Source organism: Thunnus albacares, chromosome 13 (assembly GCF_914725855.1).
Source record: "Thunnus albacares chromosome 13, fThuAlb1.1, whole genome shotgun sequence".
NCBI classification, from domain to species: domain Eukaryota; kingdom Metazoa; phylum Chordata; class Actinopteri; order Scombriformes; family Scombridae; genus Thunnus; species Thunnus albacares.
This window is the reverse complement of record NC_058118.1, coordinates 15,890,854-15,913,211: the sequence shown is the minus strand read 5'-3', so window position 1 is coordinate 15,913,211 and position 22,358 is coordinate 15,890,854. Positions and strand designations below refer to the sequence as shown.

The following is a 22,358-nucleotide window of genomic DNA, read 5'->3' as shown; positions in this document are numbered from 1 at the left end:
CAATTTGGCAAACACCCATAAACAGAGAGACTCTGACAGCTTGTTGTCTGGCTGACAAAAGCTTGTTTTCTCCTTTAGGTGGTGACATCCAGTAATTCATAATACACACCAAAATATGAGCAGCATTTGTTTACACAATTTATACCCATATTTTGGCTCCGTATTTTTAAGGGAAGGATAAATATTTTGTAACAGCCCATGTCACATCAATCTTCATTTGTTATTGGCTGTAAGTGCAGGCTTTTAATCCAAGACGTCACTGCCAGCGCTGCGTCTTTTCAGCCTCATCATCCAGCCTCATTACATGCTGTCTCATTTGGCCACCGCTCTCTCTCTCTCTGCTCTTCTCCCCCCACATCTCACAACAACACTTGCAACAGATGGTAAAAACCCCTTTAAACCCCTCAGAGTCTGATGGGGACCCGAGCACGTTTGTATACTTTGAGGCTGTGTGTGTGTGTGTGTGTGTGTGTGGAATAAAGTAAGCATATTTTTTGTGAATACTAGATGTCAAATGGCTGTAAGTACACTACAAAAACGTTGTGTTTGTCCTCCCTCAGTCTAATATAATCCAATGTTTTATCAGACACATGATGTAGTTTAGTGTTGTCATAGTGTTTTGTCTTAACTGAACCTTTATCATGTCATATGGGTCAATTGAGACACTCCAAAGAGCCAAAGAGTGAAAAAGTTCTTTGTTAAAATTGAGCATATGTCACATTTATCAAGTGACTCACTCCTTTAAAGCAACAGTGAGTAAGTAATAGAGACCGCCCTCCAGAGAAGAACAGCACAATAGGTCGTAATGTCAGACACCCAAAAAACGGAGCTATTGCGATGACGTCTATGTATGTCGATAGTTTTCCACATTCGGAGGCGGTGTGTGGATGAAGGATATAACCCAACAGTGGACGTAACTACGATCCTCCCCTTACCTTACCCTCCATGCTTAATACTGCAGCATTGAGATAAGTCTGTTGCTGAGGAGGACAAGGAGGGACATCACAGAAAACATATGATGGGAATCTAGTACAACATTGACAAGTGCAAATATAAGATGTGTGGAAGAGATTAGAAACAACCAATGCCAGCTTGTTGTCTGACGACACGAGGAATGCAAAGGAAGTTGTGTAAAATCCAATTGTATGACCTGCCTGGCTTTTATTAAGAATGATTTATGGACATTATTAACTTCATTTTATTCACTTATTTTATTGTATTCTTGTGGTAAAATTTTATTTTATTATTATTAATATTATTATTTCCCTCTTATCAGTTTTATTTGTATTTTTTAATTTATTGTATCTATTTTTTAATCTAATTTTTATTTCACTCCATTTTTTTATTATTATAGTTTTAAAATCTATTTTATTTTATTACATTTTCATATTTTTTATTTCTGGTGTACATTAGTCTCTTTGTTTTACTGTTTACTGTCTACATTTGTTCTGTCTTATTAGTGGCTTATCAGTCATCTGTGAAGCACCTTGAATTTTATTTTAATTTTTCTGAATTAAACTGTACATACAGTATAGTTCAGAAAACATATTGTTCACTTTGATCTACACTATAGTGAACAGTCATTTCAACACTGTTTGGGCTACTCTTAACCAACTTATGACCTCTCCTAAATTTAAGTATTTAAAATCTAAAAAATATAATAAATAACTTTTATTCTTAATATTACAAGAGGGAGTAAAAATGGCGGATTTGTACTTTGGTTGAAAATTTATAAATAAGGCCCTTGAACATCACAGTAAACGATCATGAGAAGTTTTATGTTGGTCATATGTCATGTTTTGTGGCAGCTGCACCACAAGAGACTACTGATTTTTGGTCAGTCTTTAGTACTGGAAGTGAACATGAGGGACTTGATCTCTGCCTACACAGGAAAGAAGACTTAATTTCAAACCCCAGAAGAGTATTTCCAGCTACACGTGCATTAATTCTCACATCTGTGTCTTGCAGTGCTATGAATAGCTGCACTGAGGGACTTTGGGTTTAATGAGTCACTTTGGTAAGGAGGGAGACCTAAAACAGTAACATTTATATTAGCAGTGGTGCTTTCTCTGTTTGATAATGTTAAAAGTAAAGTTTTACTTTGTTGTCAGCTTCCCGACTCTTCTAAAAAAGATGAGAGGAACAAGAGAGATAACACGAGTGAGGAAGAGATTTTCTGATTTGTTTCAAGGTGGTCACGTTCTAAAGCACAAATGAATAACCATCAAACATTCAGCTGATGATTTACTGTGGAGACAGACACTTGGTTTCATATTCCCCCTCTGCATTTCGCCTTCACGTTCCTTCATTACATCCAGTTCATGCAGCAGTAAATACAAAGAACAACAAGACAAATCTGTGTTGTTTTTTCCTTGTGTGAAGGCTGCGTTTCAAGCACGGCTGTAGTTTTTCCCTTATGGGTCTAATTTGCATGACCTGGTTTCTCAGATGTGGTGGTAACGCAAACAGGATTGCACAACGGGGACTTAAAGTTCCAAGTTTAGCTCCTGAGATCAGTTCCTCTGGGTGCAAAGTACCTGGAACTTTTGGTCAAAACGGGGCTTAAGAAAGTGTCATGAGATTCATTCATGGCAACAACAAAGGTGTGGAGTATTGCCAGCCTTGTGCTTTAAGGCAGAATGTGTTTATATTCGCTGTAATAGTCTGATTACTCAAAGCTACTATAATCAATATTTGTATCAATAACATAACATATAACAATCCTCCACTGAGCTTTTTTATTGCCTTTCAGCTCAATGTTTTGGATTTATGGACACAAATATGACTCCAAATGAATTTTAGTGGCCCTGTGTATCTGCTGGATACCTTAAAAGTGTAATCTGATAAAATGACTAATTATACCTGTTACAAAATGTAGTCAGTAACCTAAATATCATAACTTCATTACTTTCTGTTACTTTTGGATTACCTCAACAGCAAATATGCAAATAAAGAAAGAGAAAAGAAATATCAATAAGATGACTTTTACTTAAGTGTATTCTGTAAGACAACAGAACAATGTAACCTTAGAAAAGAAAATAGGGAAACCAAGGTTTTTACTATCAAAAATGTGTATTTTTACAGAAAAACTTGTTTTTCATTAAGCAAATTCAGGCAGTAGCCTATAGACCTACAATGAAATTGCACAACACAAGATGTGCATTACAGAGAACATTCTCAGGGACAAAGCAGCGTTTGGCCCGCTGGCTGTGTGAAGCTACCACACAGGCATACTGCATGTCGCAGCAGGGGAAGACCCCCCCCCGCCGGGTATTCATGCCCACTCTACGAGAGCTTTGTCCTCCTCCACAGTTCTTCTCAGAGGAATGGCAGTGGCAGATATACTGTATGTGCAGCGGCATCATGGCCTTCACCGTGTCCTTTTATTCTGTTCTATCTGCATGATACATCTGAGTTTTCTCTTACTCATTCAGTATTGAACGTGGTGGCTGACCAGTGACACACTGGCAGCTCTGGGCATGTTATACACACACACACAATCATCTCGGTTGAGAGCTGTTATGCGCGCTACAAGCTGTCAAATACTCCAGCTCTCTTTTAACTTATTTGTACGAGTCTCTGGGACTGCCACAGTGCGTAACAACCATCCCTGCCTACTCTCCCAACATAAGTTCACTGTGTGTGTGTACGTGTGTCCTGAGTGCCATACTGCATCATCTACTCACACCATCGTGGATCAGTGAGTTTTTCCTGTAACTTCAACGAAATACAGTTATCTTTTTTTTGTATCCGAATTACGCAACGCCGTTCTGTGTATTCTGTCACTCCTCGACTTGTGGAGAGCTTTGTCCTCCTCCACAGTTCTTCTCAGAGGAATGGCAGTGGCAGACATACTGTATGTGCAGCGGCATCATGGCCTTCACCGTGTCCTTTTATTCTGTTCTATCTGCATGATACATCTGAGTTTTCTCTTACTCATTCAGTATTGAACGTGGTGGCTGACCAGTGACACACTGGCAGCTCTGGGCATGTTATACACACACACACAATCATCTCGGTTGAGAGCTGTTATGCGCGCTACAAGCTGTCAAATACTCCAGCTCTCTTTTAACTTATTTGTACGAGTCTCTGGGACTGCCACAGTGCGTAACAACCATCCCTGCCTACTCTCCCAACATAAGTTCACTGTGTGTGTGTACGTGTGTCCTGAGTGCCATACTGCATCATCTACTCACACCATCGTGGATCAGTGAGTTTTTCCTGTAACTTCAACGAAATACAGTTATCTTTTTTTTGTATCCGAATTACGCAACGCCGTTCTGTGTATTCTGTCACTCCTCGACTTGTGGATGAGTAAACAGGCAACACTTTGATGACATATTCTCCATATCAACTTAAAATGTGATAATATGTCCGTGTTGTGTTTACAGCTTATTTCTACTGCCCCAAGTGGCTAAAGAATCTGTTAATGCAGGTTTAACATGTAGTTGGTATATGACAGGTTTTTCTCACCAGTACTTGAATGGTACTGGTGTGATAGTGGTGTTGATGGCAAAATAAGATGCAGCGTGTGCATGTTTCAAATGTATAATCATCCTGCTGTTGAGATGTGAAAATTAATGTGTTTCAACCTCTCTGTTTATAACAGGAAGATGAATACAGTTGTGTTCAGTTAAAGTCTGATGGTGGATCAGATTATTTTGGAGACCGTGTTGCTCAGCTACAGTAACGTCATTCTGCTCTACACTCCCTGTGCTGGGTATTTGTTATGCAAATGAACTGAGGATCTAAGAATAGAGGGTGTTGCATGCGGTACAGATTATAAAGCCTCTTGAGGCAAATCTTTGATTTGGGGCTATATACAGTAGGGTCTGTGACCACATTGAAAATCTTTAATATTGTCACATAAACTTGGAAATAATCAGAAAGTTTTATGATTCAGAAACACAAGAAGTTATGACATGTAAAATGAAGAAGAAATATGTAAGATTCTGCACTATTTCTAGGTCAGCAATCAAATTTTAGCAAATGTGTGGCATTGACCAACATTTGTACAAAAGGTCTCAACTCAAGGATTTCCTTGAGTTGTGACCCTTCCATTGAAGCGTTGAGATGACACTCAGGTGGATTTGATCATCAGAGGCTCGTTCAAGTAACACAACTTGCAGCAAGTGTTCACCTGTTATAAATATGGCTGTGCCTCAAGTTTCCAGCAGATTATTGCTTACTAAGTAGCGTTGTGATAGTGGGAAACATGGCATCAGAACTAAGTGAAAGTGTCAGAAGTCAAATCCCGGCTTCACTAAAGGTTTTTAAGAGGGCAGTGCTTGGAGCTCTAAAACGCTTTGCAGAAACTGGATCAGTTGTATCCAAAACTTGAGGCAGACCAAAAGTGACCACACCATCAGAATATCAATACATTAAGCTAATTTCTCTGAGAGATAGATAAGCAGGGCCATTACAGATACAGAATTTGCTAAATAAAAAACGGAAGACTACAAACAGCAAAAGTAGTGTCAAAAGAAGGCTGTCTTGTAGTGGTCTCAGAGGACGAGTAGCAGCTTTTAAACCACTTCTCAGGAGGGGAAACAAGGCCAAACACTTGGAGTGGGCTAAGAAATACCAGCATTTCACAGTCGATGACTGGGAAAAAGTCGTATTTACTAATGAATCTAAGCTTGAGATTTATGGCAGTAACAGATGGGTGGATCTAAGGAGATGAACAGGAGAGAAAATGAGGCTGCAGTATATCAAACCCACAGTGAAACATGGTGGTGGGGATGTTTTGCCTACTCTGGAGTGAGACACCTGCACCCAACTGACTACACCCTGACCAAAGATGTAGTCAAACTCTATTCTTCAAAGACATGCTGTACCCTCTGGTTTGCATCTTTGTGGAGAAGGATTCATACTACAGCAGGATAATGTCTCCAAACACACATCAAAGCTTTGCAAGAACTACTTCAAGACCAAAAAAGACCTCATTCAAACCCTATTCAACATGTATGGGGGCACTTGAAGCCAAGCATTCAGCAAGATCACAAAAAGCTCTTTGGAACATTGTCAAACCAGGCAGGGATAACATGGGTCATCAGATTTTACACAAACTCATGGAGACCATGCCAGCTCGAGTGCATGTTGACGTTAAAGCGAAAGGGGGACATACCAAATACTAAGATATTCTATAATTCATGTACCTTTTTCAAAGATTCACTTTCACTCAAATTGTTAAGATGATATTATCATTTGTGATGAAAAAATTAGTATTACATTTGAAACAAATGCAAAATAGAGGTATCTTGACTAGTGGTCTCAGACTTTTGAAACAATAACGTCTGAATCATCTCTTTCCCCTTGTTTTTTCCTCATTTTGAACCCGCCGTTGTCAGTCTCTCATCAAAACTGTACAAAACTCCAAACAGTACACGTGGTAGAGCGTACAGATGTTGTTACTCAACATGTTGCTGATCAAGGTCTCGCCACCCACCAGCATGTCCAAGTGTATTCGGCACATCGTTTGTCAGTGTCAGTGCTGCGTGTATCATTTCTTCCAAGCTGTCATTGAAGTTCACACATCCAGATGAAAGTGTTGCTCATCGTTGTCGTGTGTCATTTCACATCTAGTAGGAGTGATGAGATGGACAGTGACAGCACATATTTGGCTTGTGATTCAATAATATGTCAAACCGTCTTTAAAGGATTATTTGAGGTGACACATGGGCTCTGATATTGTACTTTTTGTCACAGCATGTTGAAACTATCGTGAATCTCAGGAGATTCAAATATTTTTGGTTATTCTCCTTAAAATACATCACAACTTTAAAAAACTGTTTGTGTTCCTCTGTTACTTTTTGTCCAATGACATCATCATACAGGACCTGTGTCATCTTCGATTGTCTTGGGGTTAACTGTGTTACACAAAGGGGACAATGCTTCAGTTTTAATGGATGCTAAGTGCAGTTAAGTAAAACAGGTCCAAATAGATGTTTTCGATGTTGTGATATAATGTGATTTTAGACTTAAATTCAATCACATGCAATGCTTGTTTTTTTTTTTTTGTTTCTTTTGTTGGACCTAAAGTGTTAGCTATGATTGCCAAATATGTTTTTGACTAAAATTATTTACCTAAAATGAATTTAACACATACATATTCCACAAAAGCCTGGTTTGATCCCCAGTAAAAGAAACAACTTTATTAGGGGATTCATATTAAATATGGGGAAGACATATTACCCACAAAAATTAATCTAATTAAATGTCATGATCGAGCGAATTTCCAGAGCATGCATATTGGTTGATAAAAAGATTAAAATACAACATTAAAATGCAATATGCAACAAGAAATAAGGAAAGTGTTTAATTTCCATTATTTAAAGTAACAAAAATACTTTACAAAAGACATTGATTACACATTAATAAACACTAACTCACCTCTTATAAACTGTGATAAAAGAACTAGAGAGCAGTTTCTTAGTGAGACTTTATGATGCCGAAACATATAAAAAACACTTTATATCTACTGCTTATTTCCTCTGCTACCTCTTGCCTATGCAGTAATACAGTATATATATATATGTGTATGTGTGTGTGTGTGTGTGTGTGTGTGTGTGTGTGTATATATATATATATATACATATATATATATATATATATATATATATATATATATATATATATATATATATATATATATATATATATATATATATATATATTTATAGTACATACAGCATGTGATACACATAATGTAACTCAACATTCATAAATGACTAAATGAACAGACAAAGACTCAGTGATGTTTAGCTTTTATCCCTCGGTTGGATACACACACACACACACACACACACACACACACACACACACACACACACAGACAAAGGCACAGTCTGTACTCATAAATTAAGTGCATTAAAATGAAATGAAGAGGATCTTTTGTACTGTGTTTTTCATGTGACTTCAGGACGTCGGCGAATTAATTTAAGGACATTTTGTAAAATTCAATTTGTTTTGATTCATGCAGGGAGTCCCAGTTGTTCTTCTTCTTCATGAGCTGTCAGTGCATGAAGGGGATTGGAGCATCCTCCCTATGCTTCCTCTGTGAGTAGCAAACACACGTATAGATGTGATAAACAAATTAATCAAATTTGTTTATTAATCATTAATGTTTTATTTGGTTTAGCTTTAATGAGTACTATGGCGCAAATCAATAACTTCTTGTGGATATTTCCAGCCTCTCTTCCTCTTACGGCCAATCAGCATCCTGGTTTATCTTCATCGAGGAAGAAACTAGAGTCGCACTTGCTGCTCTGCTGCAGGTCCTCCACAGATATCAAACCCATGAGGTGAGAATTGCACACACACACACACACAAACATCAATGCCAAGAAAATAACTGAACGACTTTCCTGTCATGTGATCCTGTGTTGTTTCCCCTTACGCAACTCCAACTCACAGGAATGGTTTTTGGGTAAGCGTCTCAATGACAACGAGGCCTCCATCATCCACCACTATGCCTTCTCTGAAGACCCCGGCTCTTTTGGTTATCCCGACCCTGCAGCTGGCTGGGCTCTCAGTACGCCACTGCTCCAGAGGTGTGTGCAGATGTGTGAAGCATGTGCACTTTGTGTATAATTAGCATGTGAATGTGTCACCATCAGTATGTTTCTCTCCTCTCAACATTTTTTTACCGTCATGTGTTTCAGACTCGCTGAGCGGATCCAGCACGAGCATCTGAAGTCAGATTTTACTATCGACTTGAAACATGAGGTACTTTGAAACAATTTTCTCGAGTTTCGTGAATCTGTGTGTTTTCAATGCTTATCCCCCAACTATCAATATAATAAAATAGTTATTTTTACAACTTGGTTCTGGTTCGGTCCTGCTCAGCGCCTCAACTGAGGCTGCCTACTGAGCTGAATGCTTAGACATATAATGATGATTGACAGTATTCCCGCAGTGACTGACAGACTGACAGGCCTTTTGTTGAAAAGCTCTGACTCAGACCCTGCAGCTTTCTATACCTGTAGCTCTTGATAGATCTATTATTATAGTATTGATGCAAAAGCTCAACTTCTGTGTGTGTGTGTGGGGGGGGATGGTGTGTGCATAATTGAGCATGTGACTATTTTATTATACAGATACCACATTTTTTGCTCTAATATTAGTGTAAAGTATTTCCTCGGAAAACCTTAAATTGTGTTTTACTTCACCGTCTAGACCCAGTAAACTCATGTAAACTCACTTCAACATCAAATGTGAAACTTAAAATGGGAAACGGAAATATTGAATTAAAAGCTTAAATAGCTTAATTTTATTTTTGCACTTGCAATTTACCATCTGGCATTTTAAATTTAATCTTTTCCATTTTCCATTATGCATTTTCCATTTTCTCTTTTAATTTTCTATTTGGACTTTTAATTTTAATTATGACCAAGAATATCCCCCATAGTTGGCCCGCTTACCTGTCAGATGTAGAATTGATTGTTATAGTTTTAATTTATATCCTGATCATTTTCCCAACTTCTTCACCAGTAACGGTCACTGTTCACTGTAACCTATTACTCCCATTACATTTGTCTTCATGTCTGTCTCCACTTTTCTAGATTGCTTTGTATATTTGGGAGGAAGGAAACGGTCCAAAGCTGACGGCAGTTCCAGAGTTTTGCACAGAGCCGAGAGACAACTGCGCCACCACATTTACAACCTACATGCCCAGCTGTGTATGTACAACTCTTATTTATTGACATTTAAATCACTATGATGAAGTTCTTAAAGGATGACCCAGTATGTCTGTATGAACGTTTGCGAGCAGTTATTACTCATCTGGACTGAATATGTACAACTCATGCAGGCATGACGAGGTTCAGCTGTTGGTAATTAAGGATGAAATCAAGAACATTTCTCACAGTTGTTACTTTGTTGCATAACATTGATAACTCAGCTGTCCATGTCCAACATTTGCTCAGCATATGATGGACTTCACACACCATTAAACAAAATGTGTACACGGCTTGCAAAGTTAAGCAGACCTTATATCTGTAGCACATACTCTTCCTTATGCCAGGTATAGACAGAAGGAGAAAAAAATACTTTTGTGAGGCCCTACGAAAATGCAAGACCCGTATATAGCGTTGGCTGGCCTTCTGTGGGAGCTGGACACTAAGAGATTGCACGTATCTCAATCATGTAATTTCCCCTCAGCACTGTTGTGAAGAGAGTTTGCTTGAAATAAATGTAGGTAAAACCAAAGAGCTTATTTCATCCAAGACCACACACCCTGGAAATGGTGTATAAGAATCCGGTGGTGTTTTACTATTTAACATGTTGTATGGAAATCTGAATGTTAAGGATTAAACTGAAATTGCAGAGAATTGTAAATATATCTAGGGGTAATTATAGGGAGGCAGCAGATGCAACCAAGTTGGAATTATTATTTCACAAACACTCTGCCCTGCTCCCTTTTTATTCTTTTCTGTATTCATGTTTTTTAAATAATGTTTGTTGATGCTGTGTTTCTGTTGTTTTGTCCTGTTTTCAATCCCGTGTGGTGAAGCTGAAGCTGATACTTTTACACAATGTCGACCCAGCAGAGTAGGCAGTAATCACAGTGTGGGTGGGCCCAGAGAAAATCAGATGGGCCCAGAGAAAATCAGGTGGGCCCAGCCTGTCTAAGACCAATTTTACTTCAGAGGTTCTGAAAACATATGTTGACCAAAATAGGCCATTGTAACTATACTTGACTGAATGCACCAGAGTTTAATCATACAAGCCTTATACGAGGTAATGTTACAGGCACTGAGACGAACATTAACAGCATCGCATAGGCTGGCACACCGGCCACATAATTACACACGCACACACAGCTGACACAGCTAGCGGACAGTAGGCTTCTGTTCCTCTGTGCAATGCGTGGGCTGCACAATGAGTGTAAGAGGAGGGGCTGCTCGCAATGTGGCATTTGTGAAATGCAGTTTGCAAGAAACAAGAATTGTGGTATTTTTATTGGTTGCGTAATCAGATAATTTAAAAAGTATTCATTGACTGCTATTCACTGGATGATCCAGCAAAAAAGGAAAGCCTTCTGATTGGGTTTGCCCGGGGCCACCTAGGCCCACCCACAGCTATGTGCCTGTGACGACCATAAACTTAATCATCCATCATCCTCAAGGACCAGCAGAAATCAAAAAGTCACAAAATCAAGAGAAACTGACAACAGAAAGTAAGGAGTTTAGGATGTAGTCGTAGTTATTAGGTTATACCCTGTACTATGCATTTGTTTTTCTGCTGTGATCCTTTAATTTCCCTGCATGTGATGAACAAAGCCTATCTTATCTTAAAAGGGAAATAACATGCTTTTTGTTATTTTCTGTCATTTATACTGTTTATGATGCTGGATGTCTATATTAAACATAATCGAAGTTCCAAACCTTGAGGTGAATGTATGTAAAAAGCTCAGGCTTTACCCTGCTCTGAACGCTTCATTTGTAAAGTTACCTCTACTTCCTCCTCATAATGACAGCAGATTGTTCACGCACACTCCCAAACAGCCATCTGCTCCATAACCTTTGTTGCTAAGGTTGTTGCTAAGGTGGTTCCATGTGTTGTTCATGTTGTCCAATTGCATATTTCGGATCGGATTTCAGCTCGGACATGTACGGATGTATTTAAGAAGTTGACATTTTCAGTAAAGAACGAGAAAGAGGTGACATCTGACTACTACTTTTTGTTTACATAGCCTCTAGAGCCAGCCAATCAGAACAGAGTGGGCTCATCGGGAGCGGGGCCTTAAAGAGACTGAACTGAAGGGCTGCATAAAGAGCCAGTATAAGATAAATAAGGAGTTTTTTTTAACTGTAAATCATGTAAAGATATTCCAGTATTATATTATTATTACATTCCATCCCCAGAATAAAAATGTATACCTGGAAACATGCATGATACATCTCCCTTAACAACAAAATATAAATATACACAATAATGTAAAAATACACATTTTTGTATACATGACTTTTGCCAAAAATTGCTCCACTGTCTTCAAATTATTGGGTAACGTGCTTGAAAGGGGCCAAAGTTTTAAAAACACAACAAATACATGAGTAATCTTGTACTTATAATGATCTTACAGGAATGACTGTGATCAAATATGAGGGAGTGTCAGATGTTTATATTGAAATTTCTCCAAGTACAGCAGATTAAAAACAACTGACAGCTTTAAATAAATGATGTAATTGTCTGGAATAAGAAGAGACACCTGAAATGGGACTTCAGTGCCAGTATTTACATGTCTGGCGCTAACACACACACACACACACACACACACACACAGTGCTGTGATTTGTTTATAATGCTGTTAGGACTTAGTGTACCTCATTTTGCCATCCTGACTCAATTTTAGGTCCATTATGTTCCATATTTGTGGCAGTTTGTGTGCACCTGCACACTTTTTACCATCTTATACCATGCATCATTTTTCTAAATGAAGATGGACCTTGATTCTCTTCCTCTCTTCTTAGGGTGATCCAGTGTTGAAGAAAGACATATTTGTTGCTGTGAAAACTTGCCAAAAATTCCACTCTGATCGAGGTGCCTGTTTGTTATTCCCTGTTATATTATGTATTATGTCCTATTACATAATTGTCATCTACTGCAGGATTGTAACGTACTAATCGGTCTTATTAAGTATAAAATTACAACATTTTGTTCATTGCAAAGATGCAGTGGCGAAAATGCTATTTTTTCAAATGTGGAGTCAGTTATTGCTGTCATTGGCTCTGGCCGCATAGATTAATTGTATAAACATCGAAACAGAGAAAATTTAATTTAAATGGAAATTACAGGACAAACATTGCTGCAAACATTTTTTCCCCCTTTATGCTGTTTTGTTTACTGCCACTTACTTAACAGTCTGGTGGTCATTCAGTCCCAGTTAACCTGCCAGGTGAAAGCTACCTGTTAAAATTCACAACCTCATCTAGACTGTCAGCTAAAATTGCAATAGTTTGTGTAATTATCCAAAACACTGAAGTGTTTTTAAACAGGGTCAGAATGAACCAGTAGTTATGGCTTTTTAAAAGCAATGAACAATATATGAAGCAGAAAGAACAGCGTATGATTGAAGGACATTTCTGGTTTATTTCAACCGGATGTATTCCCCATAAATGTGGCAATTGTTGCTCAATGGGTCATGTTTATTTTGCTCTCTTCAGCTCTGTTATAGAGATTACGTCAATTCACAAAAAGACTCGGCTCAGCCTCCTGCATCTGTCCACATAAACATGATTTTTACATGAATCGCTTCAAAAGTTTGTTTCTGAGTCTGATTGAAAGTAAACACAGAAACTAGCCACCTGTAGTAGCCGTTATGGATAACTGCATAGTGATCAGGTATATCGGGGGGGTTGCAGCTTGCCAGCAAACTGAACCAGCCTGCATATTCATCTGTGCACATCAGTTTGTTTATGTCTGAGGCTGTGGATACCTCAGCGCCAGTTCCTGCTATAGAAGTAGTAACTTAGCAGATAAATAAAATGGTTCGTGCCTGCAAGTTTCCAAGTTGCAAGGATAAAATGACAAGATACATACTGTGCAGTTTTCATGGAATATACCGCTGTACAATAGAGACTTATATACTCATACAGTTGCATGTTATAATCGCATTTTTCTTACCATGTGAAATTGAACGTTTGGCCTCGCCGTTCTTGCTCTTTTCATCCAGTTGATGAATATGAAGGGTAGTTCAGCCAGCCAGCGAGCTGCCCCGCATGTAGTTCCCTATGCAGTTAGCCATAATGGCTGCTACAGGCGGCTAGTTTCTGTGTTCACTTTTGTTCAGACTCAGAAATAAACTTTTGAAGTGATTCATGTAAAAAATTATGTTTAATTGGAAAGATGCAGGGGGCTCAGCTGCTTGCCCTGATGTTCATCGTTGTTTGTGTCTTTTTGTGAATCACATAACGGAGCTGGAGAGAGCAAAATAAGCATGACACATAGAGCCACAATAGCTATATTTATGGGAAATACATCAGGTTGAAATAAACCAGAATTTCCCTTTAACTTAGATCTGAATTGGCTATTACTTAAAATGCTGGTTATTAGAATTGGACGACGAGCTGTCATAGCAGTCTGCTATCTGCAGTCTCTCATCTGTACAATCAGTTGAATAGTAGGATTTGTTTGAGAATAATTAATGCGGGATCGGCTCCACTGGTTAGACTGATCAGAATTGATTATGTGTGATTATGATCAGTTATCATTTTGTAGTTTTTAAGTGATTTTAATGAGAGTTGCTGCTCTTATCTATATCAACACGCAGTGAGTGAGCATGAAGTGATTCAGTGTCTTGACAGCTCAATTGTTCCGCCCCGTCCCACCAGTTGAAGATAGCAGACATCTAATGTTATTTGATCACACGGTCCTTTGGGGTTTACAGTTTTGCATCAAGGACTTGGAGATAGTTTTAATTATGAGCTCTGACAGCCATCAAACAGTGATTCAGTGCATGTGTCTGTATAGTTTAGAGAGAGTATTGTTTGATGTTTCAATTTTCTCTCCCTTTTCTCCTCTCAGTACCAGTGGTCAAGGCAACCTGGGAGAAAGACGCTGGGTTTCTGGAGTATTACAGTGATGTCACTGATGCCTCCATACCAACCATCAGTCTGGGAGTGCCCAATACTGAGAGAGGTGAGTTGATGAGTCCCCAGGAGGAGCTGGAACAGAAAAATTAAAAGGATGTTAAGGCTGCCTGCTGCCAATCTCATCCTGACCAGAAGAGGTAGCTTAAAAATGGGTGGCTGGATGGTGATAGACAAGTTGCAGCTTGAGGACAAACTTGCACATTTATGGAGTAGAAACTGTGATGTATCCCATCTTTGTTTCCTGTTTGCAATCACCACATTGTGTTAGCAGTTTGTCAATCGTCAAGTTTAGGCTGAAGTTGTAGTTCAGTGACCAAACAAACTCTCCATGCCCCTTTTTGTCTCCTGTGTTTTGTTCCTCATGTGATACCATAGATAGAAAGTCCTTCAGCCTCTTCAGGACTAACTTTTAGTCCACACATATTCAAAAGGCCCCACAGATAAATCAATGTAAGTACAGACAAACCAACTAAATCATAGCAAGTAAGTAAGTAAAGTTTATTTAATAAAGCACCTTTCACAAAGCAAGGTAACAAATTGCTTCACAAGAGTAAAATTGTTAATTGTCATTCCTCTTCACGGTGAAGAGAAAAGATAACCCTTGAACTTCCTCACAATAAGCTCTAGAGTCAGAAGCAATAACGGCACTAATGACCAGCTGAGAAGTGAGAGAGGTACAGACGCCAATTCTATATTTGTATTTGATGTATTCCTGTCTGAAACACCTCTGATTGTATTACAGATCTGTCTGTGTCACTCTGTAATGTACTTCTAAGTCCTTTCACACAGCAGGCGGACAGATACAGTGTCAATGACACCTCTATCTCTTTGTTCTGTCCATTTGTATACTCTCTCTCTCACTCTGTTCTTGTTCACAGGCTGATGGAAGTATCACATTACAGTTACAGTATTACTGTCTGTCCTGCCCTCTGTCCCATATCTTTTTCATAAGCCCCCCTCCCCCACCTCTTTATTTAATGCTTTCCAAGCCTGTGCTTTTGTTGATTTTCTACTTTTTTCCTTTTAGTGCTTCTGTTCCTAGTTACTTTGTCTTTATTGTATTAAATTTTCTTTTACTGCTGTATGTTTGTGCTTTCATTTCTTTCATTATCGTGTAGGGATGTGTTAATGCTAAATAGGTAATTGATGGTCTGATTTACTTTCATGGGGTCTGAGGATTTTGCCCCTCCCTGGTAGTTTTGAGGCACAAACCTGGTGTACGGTGGCCCCTGCTTTGTCTTTTTCACACTTTTTGTCCATTTGTTATCTCCCTGCAGGACACTGTGGGAAGACGTTTGCCATCTTAAAGCGGTTCCTGAGTAAAGCTGTGCCAAAGGCTGACTGGCTACTCATTGTTGATGATGATACACTCATCAGGTAACTGGGAGAAGAGCTGCTGTGTTAAACTACCATTCCTAGAAAATGTATACATATTAGACAAGAAAACATGCTGTTCAAATGCACTTTTGATGGATGTTGCGGTGCTGAATTTCACTCAAACTAAAAAAGAAAGTGTATTACTGTGTTGCATCTCTTTCAACGATGTGATTTATTCAAAGACGCTGCGCACTCCCACGCATGTGTTTTCACTCATGCTGGCTAATTAGAATTCTGCTCCTGTTCATGAACTAGTAACAAAGGTTTAACTTCTCCCACCCAAACAGCTGCGACAAAACTAACAGGAGAGATTTTAATCTGTACACAACCACACTGTCTGGAGAAAAGCTCTAATCAAACAACATAAATTAATTGAAAATGGGTGTTTTTAGGCCTTTAAAGTACAATATTCTGGTGCAGCACAGAAAAAAAATGGAAACAATAAGATATTTGATTTTAGGTAGGATCTGGTTTTGTGTGTCTTCATACAGTCGCTGATTTGTACTTGTGTTTGGGACATTCATCCGTCTCACTTCCTGTCTGTTGGTCTGTCGATTATTGTCCGTCTCTAGTTTACCCAGGTTACGGCGACTGTTGCGTTGCTATGACCCAAAGGAAGCAGTGAGCCTGGGCGAGAGATACGGCTACGGTTTGGTTCACAGCGGATACAGCTACACCACAGGAGGAGGAGGGTGAGGCTGTAGGATGGTGCTGGTGGTGCTTTGGTAAAAAGGAGAACGTAGCTGCTGTGCCAGGTTTTAGAAATGTCGCAGTAAAACAAAACTCAGTGTAAGAACAACAAAATGTTAGCCAGTGAGCATCATGTTCAAAACTTTTTCAACACTGCAGTTAATTGCAGCTACTTTCTGGCTAATATTGAATGAAATATTATTAATTATAGAACAGTTTTTCACCAGTGAACCATAACATCAAACGGAAAACCTTGATCACACAGAATTTTGCATATTTGACATATTTGATATTGTTTGAAACATTAAGGTGATGAATAGAATTTAAAATAAAGTTTAGGGAGTTTGAACATTTCTTAGATACTTAACATGTTTAAACATCAAAAATAATAACAAATGGAATAAATTCCCCCCAAAAGTCAACAAACTTCTTTGAAACGCAAAAGAATATTATATAATTTGTGTGTGTGTGTGTGTGTGTGTGTGTGTGTGTGTGTGTGTATGTAGGATGGTGCTCAGTAGGGTGGCGGTGTCCAGGCTGGTTTCCAGTGGTTGTAGCTGCTACAGCGATGATGCTCCTGATGACATGGTGCTCGGCAGGTGCTTCACTTCCCTCGGTGTTCCCATCACACACAGCCCACTGTTCCACCAGGTAGGGAAGAATACACATACATGTGTTCAAATACATGTTTTTAATATGTTTGTTACAACCTCCCTTAACTACATTCGCTCCTAACCCTGAACTGGTGAGATATACTCAATAAGAGCAAGTTTATTTTACAGGTCTCATAGTTTCCTATAATTTCTTAGATTGAAAACTGATATATTAAATATAAATTCATAGAAAGGCTCCTGGAACCTAAGAACTACTTAACGTGATACTAATTATAGTGAAAATGGAGACTCTAATACTTACTTGTGTTTAAGTGAGGCGGTTCTTTCAAGCATTTCCTCTCTCTCCCTTTTTTAACACTCAACACACCTACCTAATCATCAATAGCTGTCTCAGAACTTTGTCTCTAATTTCTATGTAGATGAGTAGCAAATTACACAGTTCTAGGAGCTGATTAGGAAATTGCAAACCCATAAAAAAAGTGTCACTAAATTGGGAGATGCAGACTCTCCTTTCTTCTAATGTTAAAAAGAAGCTTTTCACAACATTCAGACGGTCGGAAAAACACTTCTTTCAGTACAGTATATATAAGCCTCAAAGGAAACATACAGCCTTGGATACAGTCAGTTTGTGATGTTGATTGTATTTTAAGGGCTCTATTGTAAGAAAGGCATTGGTGTATTAGGGCATTTGGGACCAGAAGGTCAGAGTGGTAGAGTCAGTAATGGCCAAAGAAAGTAGATTTATTACCATAATCCCTTTCAAAAATCAATACATATTGACATGCTGCACACAGGGACAGTAAAAAAATTATTGGGGTGCAGAATCTTATTTTTCATTTTATAAGCAAGACTCTCCCTGGCATTATTCATATTTTCATCAGACCCTCCCCTTTACTTAATATCCCCCCAGTATCTCAAAGTAATTATGGCACACATAATAAAATGGTTAAAAATGTCTTCTCTGTATTTTTGAATAGCTGCTAAATAAGCAGTTATTACAGCCACCAAATGAGTAAACTGGGAACAGACACCAGCTTTGTGACTGCTGATGGATTTGATCACTGCAATATTTTTGCCCCATCCAAGCAATAAAAATACATTTTATATGTTTGAGATCAGATGTCTGTCTGTCAGTCATAATCAAACCAATTACATGATGCTCATTTTGCATGGCCAAGTATGTTAGCGACATTTCATCCAGACAGCTGGTCCGAAGTGCACACCGTTAAACATCAAAACACACGTTTATTACCATCTGTAAATGTAAATTTAGTGATTGCTGACATGCGGAATAAAGAGATGAGGCTCAAGCTCTGCAATTTTGCCCCGATCCAGATTCAAAATACTAAGAACAAAGATGAATTAGCAGCTGGATAGCCATTATATGAGATCTATCTGACATCTGATTGGCTGTTAGTGTTAAGTTAGAGGTAGGTCTAAAGTTACATAAAAGGTTGTGGGACAGGAGGATGGATCTCATGCTGTAGTGTCATCCTTATGAATCTCTTTCTGTCCTAGTTTGTCTCTGCTGCCTTTCCAAAACCATCTCTCACCCTAGAAACCAGAAACCGCTAAGTAAGCCAAAAGCGCTCCAAGTGTTGATGGGAGCCAGATTTAAGACATTAACCTGTCAGATGATGATCTGCATGAAGCCTTCCTCATGCTTGCCCTCCCTAAATGTAGGTGGTAAAAGACTGAAAGACTGCCTTGTGGGTTAAGCATGCTATCACAACAGAATATTGAATGTGCTGCCCTGGAGCAAATTGGTCATTTGCTGCAGTGGGAATAAATGAAACATGAAACATTAAGAAGACACATACATAAGCACACACACACACACACACACACACACACAAACCATTTGTCCTTGATCTTTTAGGCCCGGCCGGATGACTACTCAGAGACATTGCTCTCCTTGCAGCAGGCCATCTCCTTCCACAAGCACTGGAACATAGATCCTGTGGCTGTCTACAAACACTGGCTGCAGGACACACACCCACGAGATGAACTGTAGTAACAGTGTGTGTGTGTGTGTGTGTGTGTGTGTGTATGTAGTATGTTTACCTTACATACTGTATTGTAGACAAAGACTGAATCCAAATTTGCACAACAGCGTTACGCTAAAGATGAGACAACAAGCAGCAACCAACTACAGTGACTGTAATAACTAGACAGACTTGTCAAATGTGGCCTGAAACATCATCCCTACAAGCCTTAATATTTCCTTTTTAAAAATGTTTGATATCAACATGAAATCAAATCACTGTATGTAAAGTTAATTATCTCCCAAATCTGTGGCTTTACAGAGGTTTTTAGCCTCGGTTAGCTCATTGTTTTGGTTTCATCGCCTGCACATTGACTGTATGGATGAGTCAGAAAAAAAAGCCCCAAACAGCAGACAGACAAACTTGACCGGTGGATGCTAATGTTTCTCTGCCTCTGCCAAATGTGTACTTTAAGTATTGTTTGCTTACATGTTCGCCATAGCAACTGCCATCAGTATGGGGATGTGTCTGTCATTTTATTTTGACATTTTTCTTCCTATTCATTTAAAATGAATAAATTCAACAAAATGGATCCATACATTTTCAAAATTGGCGATGTCAGCACCTGATGGTGATGCTAAATGAAAAGTCAGTAGTCTTCATTCTGTGGGGAAATAAAGAAGATTTAAAGAAGATTTTGGAACAGTTTAGCATTGTGCAGGTAGTCTTTTGTTCTTTTGTGTAGTCTTTTGTGACCTCACCTGCATTGATATTTGTTCATCCTCTGGAGACCATGAATATCTGTACATTCTGTAATAGAGTAGACAGGAAAAATAATACTAACAGTAATATCTTAGTCTGGACCAAGAGGAGCCACACTGCTAGCATGGCTAAAAGTTAAGCGACTTAACATTTCTTTTAGTTTCAGCTTTTTCCTACATCTAGAAATTTAGAGTGACCACATCAGTGTACACTGATTCAGTATTAGTTAAATCATGCTGGTTGCTGCTTGTTTTGTGAGTGTGAATGTGAATATTACTACTGTCACTTTAACCCCCCTCCCCCCCTCCAAAAAAAAATGAAATTTGAATATAACCATGAATCAAAATGTTTAATTTATTAAGAAGGATTTTGTCAATTTATTTGTGTTAATATATTTACTATTTAGGTGGTTAAGTGTTAAATGTCTCTGAGGTTGAAAACCTCTTTTGCACTTGGCCAAGATGCAACAATTCTGAGAGGGCTAAAATAAACTCAAGAGCAATTAATAAAAGGAGCCATTCATCATCACTGTTGGTTACAGATGCAACAAAGCAGCAGTGACACTCTGCTTTTCAGCCTTAAGTAACTTTCTTGAAGTTAGATTTTAAGTCATAACTGGTAACTTGCTCTATTTCTCTGTAATCTGTTTCATACTCTGTGTTCATTTCACTTGTAGACAAATACTTTTGTAAAGGAGTAGTTCAACATAATGAGAAATACGCTTTTTCTTTCATGCTGAGGATTAGATGTGAAGATTGATACCATTCTTGTGCCTGTACGTGAAATATGAAGCTATAGCCAGGATGAAGGGGGAAGCAGCTGGCCTTGCTCTGTCCCAAGTTTAAAAACCTGCCGACCAGCAGTTCACTAATTAACGTGTTATATCTTGTTTGTTTAATCTGTACAAAAAACTAAAAGCTAATGGCCTGCTGGGTCTTATTTCATATTGAATGGACAGATCTGACAGTGGTACCAAACTTATCATCTAACTCTCAGCAAGAAAGCGATTAAGTGTATTTACCAAAATGTCACATTATGTCACAAAATGTCACATTACTCAATATATTAATATTGTTTAAAATAATAACTCTAAAACAAAATGCTAAATTCTGCGTGAAAAGTTGTGTATAGTATTTTTATGAATTTGTTGTTTGTACTTTTACCACAGGAGATATGATTGTGTACACACGTCACAAATTAAGGAGTTTTCAATGTAGAATTTTATTTAGATGTTTGAACAGCAAAACCGTGTATGTGTGCGAGCTAGTGTTGATGATATGTGTGAATGAGTGTAAGAGTAATTACAACCCCAGCCAGAAAGCCTGCATTTAAATGGCATTTTGCAGATGTTTTTTTTTTTAATATATAAATGTTTGTGAGTGTTTGTGCATTGCTGAAACCTGTTATTTCTTTCAATTTCAATATACTTTTTTAATATTTTGAAAATAAAAGATTCATTGCTTTGAACAAAACCTTTTTTTGTGTGTTTTTTTGTCAAGTAACAGACTGACAAGACTGATTGAAGGTGGAGAGAATCACCTGCTGTTCTAGGATACAAACACAGAAACAAAATTATATCTTCCTCCCCTTTTTCACTCATCTAGATAATAATTACACACACAGTTTTTTGCACTTCAACGAATCATTGACAAATGTTAGACATTGTAGTAAACAAAATTCTCCAATTATTTTGACCAAGACTGCCTCAAAAAAAGATATCCCCAAGGACCATTGTGGTTAAAATAAAATAAATGTTGCACCGCTAGACATTTTGTAATGAGTCTCTTTCCAGTCAAATGAATCATTGTCACACTTGTTCACTCATATTACTTCTGTTCCCATTTCTTTTGTTCATCCCAGCATGACTTACTGGACTGAAATCATTTCCTTTTCAACTTTTGATGATTAAAATTGTAAAAAAAAAAAAAAAAAAGAGTCACTGATTGGTTACCACACAGGGATATCACTCCTTCATATCACAAGAGGCTCAGCCTTACTTTTGTTCACCTCAGCATGTGTGTCTTCAATTTTCCCAGACTTGTCACAAGTCGTGAAGTGCCTTAGTATCATGTCACTGTGACATTCGTTACCATAGCAACAGTGACATTGCCCATAGTGTCAGTTTCTCTTTGAAGACTTTGTATGATGCAAGGCAGATGACATGATAAATATTATATTCAGTGTGCATTCTTGCAGAAAGACTAAATATATCACTCACATTATTCATAACACCAAAGAATGATCGCTTGAATTGTTATTGATATCCGTTTAATTGGCGTTAACATGATATGTCACTAATTATTTCTTTGTGAGCATGACAGGAAGATAAAATTCTT

General features: G+C 38.3%; 1 protein-coding gene across 2 annotated transcripts in view; it reads left to right on the top strand.

The window, feature by feature from the left end:
• Nucleotides 1-21,421, top strand: part of b3glctb (beta 3-glucosyltransferase b) — a 28,144-nt gene extending 6,723 nt beyond the window's left edge. For both annotated transcript variants that reach the window (XM_044371434.1, XM_044371433.1), the window contains exons 5-15: nt 7,982-8,058; nt 8,192-8,303; nt 8,416-8,552; nt 8,664-8,727; nt 9,564-9,680; nt 12,474-12,543; nt 14,527-14,640; nt 15,872-15,971; nt 16,544-16,663; nt 17,168-17,312; nt 19,155-21,421. In XM_044371434.1, the coding sequence (XP_044227369.1) occupies nt 7,982-8,058; nt 8,192-8,303; nt 8,416-8,552; nt 8,664-8,727; nt 9,564-9,680; nt 12,474-12,543; nt 14,527-14,640; nt 15,872-15,971; nt 16,544-16,663; nt 17,168-17,312; nt 19,155-19,289 (1,191 nt within the window). In that variant the 3' untranslated portion in view covers nt 19,290-21,421. The remainder of the gene's footprint in view (nt 1-7,981; nt 8,059-8,191; nt 8,304-8,415; nt 8,553-8,663; nt 8,728-9,563; nt 9,681-12,473; nt 12,544-14,526; nt 14,641-15,871; nt 15,972-16,543; nt 16,664-17,167; nt 17,313-19,154) is intronic.
• The last annotated feature ends 937 nt before the right edge of the window (nt 21,422-22,358 follow it).